This window comes from Rhincodon typus, unplaced genomic scaffold (genome assembly GCF_021869965.1).
Source record: "Rhincodon typus isolate 14 unplaced genomic scaffold, sRhiTyp1.1 hic_rhity00009371, whole genome shotgun sequence".
In the NCBI taxonomy this organism is placed as follows: domain Eukaryota; kingdom Metazoa; phylum Chordata; class Chondrichthyes; order Orectolobiformes; family Rhincodontidae; genus Rhincodon; species Rhincodon typus.
Window position 1 is genome coordinate 1 of NW_025975009.1, and position 7,457 is coordinate 7,457.

General features: G+C 43.7%; 1 protein-coding gene across 1 annotated transcript in view; it reads left to right on the top strand.

Moving 5' to 3' along the window:
• Positions 1 to 3,414: 3,414 nt before the first annotated feature.
• Positions 3,415 to 7,457, top strand: part of LOC125482363 (Fc receptor-like protein 3) — a 4,590-nt gene continuing 547 nt past the window's right edge. The window contains exon 1 of the mRNA XM_048594432.1: positions 3,415 to 4,196. Within this exon, the coding sequence (XP_048450389.1) occupies positions 3,869 to 4,196 (328 nt within the window). The 5' untranslated portion in view covers positions 3,415 to 3,868. The remainder of the gene's footprint in view (positions 4,197 to 7,457) is intronic.

Sequence of the window (7,457 nt, forward strand, 5' to 3'; positions counted from 1 at the left end):
TATGACTGTGGTAGATCACATCTTGGCCTCAACTCCACTTTCCTGCCCCCATTCCCTTTAACCCATCACTGATTAAAAATCTGTCCCCTCCTTCAATTTATTCAGTGTCTCGGCATTCCCCACACACTATGGAGGGTGGGTGAATTTCTACAGTTTCACGCACCACCCCTTCCCCCACTTTGAGAGAAGACATTCCTCCTCATCTCTGTTTTCAATCTGCCCCAAACTAATTCCGGTGAAATCCATAGAATCTCAAACAGTGTGGAAACAAGCCATTCAGCCCATTGAGCCCATACCAACCCTTCAAAGAGTATCCCACCCAGACTGATCCCCATACCCTGCATTTCCTTTGGCTAACCCTCCTAACCTATACGTGCCTGAACACTACGGTAATTTAGCATGGCCAATCCACCCAACTTGCACATCTTTGGACTGTGGAAGGAAACCCAAGCACCTAGAGCAAACCCACAGGCACAGGGAGAACATGCAAACTCCACACACACAGCTGTCCGAGTGTGGAATTGAACTCAAGTCGCTCGTACTGTGAGGCAGCATTGCTAACTGCTGAGCCACCTTGACCTCTCGTTCTAGATTGCCCCACATGAGGAAACATCCTCTCTCCATTTCCTTCGTCAATCCCCCCCTTCACTATCTTATATCCCTCAATTAGCTCTCCTCAAATTCTCCTAAACTCCAGACAGCATCGGGCAATACTACTCAATCTCTCCTCATAAGACAAACTCCTCATCTCTGGAATCAATTTTGTGATTCTCCTCTGAACTGTCTCCAATGCAACTACATCCCTTCTCAAGTAAGAGGACCAAAACTCTACATAGTACTCTGGATGCAGAAACACTAATGCAGTTGCAGCAACACTTCCTTTCTCATATGTGCCATTCCTTTAGCAATTGCCAGTTGTCTTCCTTATTGCCTGCTATCCTGTGTGCCTGCTTTCTGAGATTCATGCACAAGGACACCCAGATCCCTCTGTACTGGATCACTCTGAAGTTTCTCTCCCACTTGAATAATAAGTTGCCTTTCTAGTCCTTTGACTACAATGGGCAACCACACACTTTTCCACGTCAAATGTTGGTATCTTCACCTAACCTATCCATTTCTATTTGTTATTTCTTCATTGCAGCTTAGTTTCCCAACTATTTCAGTGTTATCTTTTATCCCTTCACCCAAGTCATACATACACATTATAAATTGTTAGGGACAAAGACTTAACCCTGTGGTCCCCACTCATTATAACTTGCCAAACAGAAAAAAAAATCCATTTATCCTGACTGTCTGTTGTCTATTGGCTAGCCAATCCTTTATCCAAACTAATGTAGCACCCCAAATTTGATGTGGATGGGATTTTGTAAGTTGGTCACACAATTTGATTGAGTTAATTCCCATGAAATCTAGAGGGAAATGAACTTCAGGTGCCAAAAGGATAACGCTGATTGATTGGCATGAATAAGCAGTAACTGAGCAGTTAATTCTCGCTGATAACAGCACGGTGCTGGATCTGACATCAGTTGCTGGCTGTAATGCTTCTGGTTTTACCCCACCATGCAGGTTAAACTGACCCATGTTGGCTTGAAATGATGGCTAATATTGAACCCTCAACATCTCCCAATCCCTGATACACTCAATACCAATGTCAGGCTGACTGGTCTATAATTCCCAGTTTTGTTTCTACCTCCCTTTTTAAATAGTAAGGTTACATCAGCTACCCTGTAATGTGTAGGAACTGTTTCAGAGTCTGTAGGATCTTGCAACATGGTCACCAATGCATCCATTAATTTTAAGGCCAGTTACTTTAGCACTCTGGGATGTAGGTTGTCAGTCCCTGGGGATTTATCACCCTTTAATCCCATCAATTTGCCCAGCAGTATTTCTTTACCTTTTCTATCTCACCAATCTCTTTGTTCACTATCATTTCTAGCACATTTTTTATATCCTCCTGTGTGAAGACATAATTGAAGTGTGAATTTAGTTTATCAGCCATTTCTTTGTTCCCCATTATAAAGTCCCCTGTTTCTGACTGCAAGAGAGTTACATTAGTTTTCACCAAACTTCTTCTCTTTACATACTTGCAGAAGCTTTCACAGTCAGTTTTTTCTGTTCCCTGCAAGCTTATACTCATTCTCTAGTTTACCTTTCTCAATGCATCCTTTAGTCCTCTCTTGCTGAAATCTTAACTGTTCCCAATCCTCAGGGCTATTGTTTCTTTTTCTTGCCAATTTTTATGCCTTTATTTTTTCAGTTAATACCATCTTCCTTTCGGAAGCCATGGTTTGGCCACTCTTCTCTTTGCACTCTTGAGTCAGGTTGTAATAAATAATTTCTGTAGTTCACCCATTTGTCATTGAATGTTTGGCACTGCCTACCCACTGTCAATCCTTTCGGTAACATTTCCCAATCCATCATTAGCACATAAGAACTAGGAGCAGGAGGAGGCCATCTGGCCCCTCGAGCCTGCCCCGCCATTTATTAAGATCATGGCTGATCTTTTTGAGACTCAGCTCCACTTACACACCCGCACACCATAACCTTTAATTCCTTCACTGTTCAAAAATTTACCTAGCCTTGCCTTAAAAACATTCAGCGAGGTAGCTTCAACTGCTTCACTGGGCGGGGAATTCCACAGATTCACAACCCTTTGGGTGAAGAAGTTCCTCCTGACCTCAGTCCAACATCTGCTTCCCTTTATTTTGAGACTATGCCCCCTAGTCCTAGTTTCACCTGCTAGTGGAAACAACCTCCCTGCCCCCACTTTATCTATTCCCTTCATAATCTTATATGTTTCTATGAGATCTCCCCTCATTCTTCTGAATTCTAATGAGTATAACCCAGCCTACTTAGTCTCTTCTCATAATCCAACCCTCTCAACTCTGGAATCAACCGAGTGAATCTCCTCTGCACCCCCCCCCCAGTGCTACTATATCCCTTCTCAAGTAAGGAGACCAAAACTGCACACAGTACTCCAGGTGTGGCCTCACCACGACCCTATACAGCTGCAGCATAGCCTCCCTGTTTTTAAACTCTAGCCCCCTAGCAATGACAGACAAAATTCCGTTTGCCTTTCTAATTACCTGCTGCACCTGCAATCTTACTTTTAGTGACTCATGCACAAGGACACCCAAGTCCCTCTGCACAGCAGCGTGCTGCAACTTTTTACCATTTACCATTTTGCTGTTATTCCTACCAAAATGGATGACCTCACACTTATCAACATTATACTCCATCTGCCAGACCTTTGCCCACTCACTTAGACTATCAACTCAACTATCATAGTCAACTCACACCTCATACCATTCTAGTTTTCCTTAATAAGATGCAGGAACCTAGTCCCAGAATCTCACTCAACATCCTACTGAAGAATTCATCATGTTATGATTGCTCATCCCAAAGGGTCTCTCAGAACTGCACTGCTAATCATTCCTACAAAAAGCAATCAAAATGCAGCAAACATTCGCTGATCCATAAAGCCATTCAGTCTATATCCAGGTTTCTAAACTGTTTTAGAAGGAATGGCGTCAAAAGTACTTGCGAGTTAATGATTAACATCACATGCAGAGATGAAAATGCATCAGTTAATTGCTGCTGAAATAACTCCGCAGAGGCCAGTATCCAGTCACCAAGTCACCTTTTAATTACACTTGTATAGTACATGACACTGACCCAACTAGCTCAGGGCTCGCTTCGAGAGTGAGCAGAAACACTGACACACCCGTTTATGCCTTTCACCCAGAACTCTATTTGGACCAAGTAAACAGCTCCAATCGGGGAACTTATATCCTATAAGGTCCACGCTACTGACCTTGTTACACTCCCTACAGCTGCGAAGCAGTTATCCAAGCAACAGACATTGAAAATGATTAATCAAAATCCCATGGTTTATGTCACAAAACGTTTAATCGCTCTAACAATTTCAGAAAGTCCGGTGACATTACAAGTGGATCCCAGACTACAGAGAGATGGTGATTCCGTCACATTGAATTGTTGGTGTACCCAGGATCATGTGTGTGGAAGAGGACAAGTTTCCTTCTACAGAAATGAGACCCTCCTGAAACCTGATTCCATGCCTCACAATGTCTATCGCATCCACCAAGCAACCCTAATGGATTCGGGATGGTACCGCTGTGCGATTTTCCAGAACCTTTCGACGTTCCTGTCCCTCTGGGTAGAAGTCACTGTCCAGAGTGAGTCAACCAAGGGACCAGGTTGAGGTGAGGGGCGGGCGGTGGGGGGTGCATTGGGGATGTGGGGAGAGACTGACACAGGATGGAAACCAAGTTTCACTTGCGCTGATCTGGCCAAATGAAAATGGCGCCTTTCGGTTGACGTCTTGAAACTGATCAGGACATTTTGCAAGAGTGCCTACTCAAAGGGAAGCAAATCGAAATTGGCAACGGAAGAGAGGAGATGAATTGGCACTCTGGTCACCATCGAGAATACATCAGTCAATGACAATTAGTCAGAAATGCGTCTGTCAGTTTAACAGACATCACATGTCATCTCGTATTGCTGTTGGAATAGCCCCAGTTTTTCTGTCCAAATTTAGCTGCTGGGACTGAGGAGGGTTAACTTCATGAGGAGGGTTCTGTAATTGGTAGATCACCAACATTCATCTCTGCTCTGATCCCGAGACCAGTTTCTTACCACAGCTCATTTGGTTGTGAGTGGCCTCTTACTGTGTTATTTGGCCTGACTCTGTGCAAGTTTTTGCATCTGCACGGTTCATGTAACCTGGTTATCCTCAGAATGTGAAGATCATAAAAAGTAGGAGTGGGAATAGGCCATTCAGCCCATCGAGTCCGCTCCACTCTTCAATGGGAGTATAGCTGATCTGATCATCCTCAACTGCACTTTCCTGCCTTCCCCCCCACCTCTCCCCCATCACCCTCAATTCCCCTTCCTGATTAAAAATCACCATCTCGGCTTGAATATATTGAATGGCCCAGCCTTGACAGCCCTCTGTGGTAAAAAAAAAATTTCACAGATTAGCTCCCCTCAGAGAAAATAAATTCATCCATATCCCCAACTTCAATAGGAGGCCTCCCTTATTCTGAGATAATGCCCCTCTGGTCGTACACTCTCCCACACAAGGGGAAACAACTTCACTCTGCAACTCCCCTGTCAGGTTCCTCTAATAATCTTCAATAAAGTCACCTCTAATTCTTCTAAACACCAATGAGGACAGGCCGTATCTACTCAACCTTTCCCTCATCAGACAGTCTCTCCGTATCTGGGATCAGCCGAGTGAACCTTCTCTGGGCTGCCTCCACTGCCCAGGCTATCTTTCTTCAGATATGGGAACCCAGAACTGTTCACAGTAATCCAAATTAGATAAATACTAGATAAAAGTGAAGTGTTGTATTTTGGTAAGGCAAATCAGGGCAGGGCTTATATATTTAATGCTAGCATCTTGGGGAATATTGTTGAATAAAGGGACATAGAGGGTGCAGGTTCATAGTTCCTTGAAAGTTGAGTCGCAGGTAGACAGGATTTTGAAGAAGGTGTTCAGTACACTTGCCTTCATTGGTCAGTGCAATGTGTATCTGGGTTGAGATTTCATGTTGCGCTTTTCAAGACATTGATAAAGCCATTTTTGGAATACAGCATTCAGTTCTGGTCTCCTTGCTAGGAACGATGTCCTTCAGCGAGAAAGGGTTTTGAAAAGATTTACAAGAATGTAGCTGGGGTTGTAGAGTTTGAGGAAGAGGGAGAGGCTGAATAGGCTGGGGCAATTTTCCCTGGAGCGTCGAAGGCTGAGGTTTATAAAATATAGAGGTTTAGAAAATCATGAGGGGCATGGATCGGGTGAATAGCCAAGGTCTTCGCCAGTAAAGGGGTGTCCATAACTGGATGGCATTGGTTTAAGGTGAGAGGGGACAAGTTTAAAAGGGAGCTAAGGGACAACACTTTTCACACACACAGTGGTGCATGCACGGAATGAGCTGCCAGAGGAAGTCACAGATACGGGTACAATGACAACATTTAAGAGGCATCTGAATGGGGACATGAATAGGAAAGGCTCAGAGGGATATGATTCCAAATGCTGGCAAATAGGACAAGATTAATTTAGGGTATCTAGTCAACATGCATGAGTTGGACTGAGGGGTCTGTTTCCATCCTATACATCTGTACAATTCTACCCTTCAGCTCCATTCGCTAATCCTCAGATACTGAAGCAATCTGTGTGCATGTGTAGCAAGATCTGGATAATATCCAGGCTTATGCTGACAAGTGGCAAGTAAAATCTGCACCACACAAATAAGAAAGAGTCTAACCATAGTCTCTTGGTGTTCAATTGTGTTACCATCACTGAACCTCTCACTATCAGCATCCTGGGGGTTACCATTGAGAGAGAATTTAACCATCGCCCCCCTGATGCTCAGTGGTATTACTATCACTGAAACCCCCCGCTATCAACATCCTGGGGTTAAAATTGAGAGAGAATCTAACTATTACCTCTTAATATTTAATGGTATTACCATCACTGAATTCCCCCACTACCAACATCCTGGGGATTAAAAACTGAACTGGATTCATCATTTCAATACTGTGGCTGCAAGAGCAGACCAGAGGCTAGGAATACTGCAGCGAGTAACTCACCTCCTGACTCCCGCCAAAGCCTGTCCACCATCGACAAGGCATAAGTCAGGAGTGTGATGCAATATTCCCCACTTGCCTGGATGAGTGCAACTCCAACAACACTCGAGAGGCTCGACACTATCCAGGACAAAGCAGCTGCCACTTGATTGGCACCACATCCACTCCCTCCACCATCGATGGTCAGTAGCAGCAGAGTGTACCATCTGTGAGACTACTGTAAAATTCACCAAAGATCCTAAGATAGCACCTTCCAAACCCATGATCACTTCCATCTGGAAGGAAAGGGAGGCAGATATATGGGAAGACCACCCTCTGCACATTCCCCTCCAAGACACTCACCATCCTGACTTAGAAATATATCGACCATTCCTTCAGTGTCACTGTGTCAAAATCCTGGAATTCCCTTCCTCATGGCATTTGTACCCAATCTATAGCACATGGACTGCAGCGGTTCAAGAAGACAGCTCACTATTACTTTCTCAAGGGGGAAAATAGGGACAAAGTTGATTAATATAGGGCCCAGCCAGTCATGTCCATGTCTCAGAAGTGGAAAATAAAGTAAAGGCAGTAAGAGACAGAGTTCAAGTGAGGTTGACTTGAAATCAGTTAAGTATGTTAATTGTTAGTTGGAGTTTTCAGTCCTAATAAGGTTGATCAACAGTTGTTATACTTATTATTGTAAGGTCAAAGAAAACAAAATTATTATAAGTAAATGAATGTCACATATCATCAACCTAATTGAAGTAAATTAATGTATGGCAGCACAGCTCAGTCATGTGGAATACATGTTTTAATATGTGGGAAAACATGGATATTACAGATGACCAGCACATGATTCCTTCCAT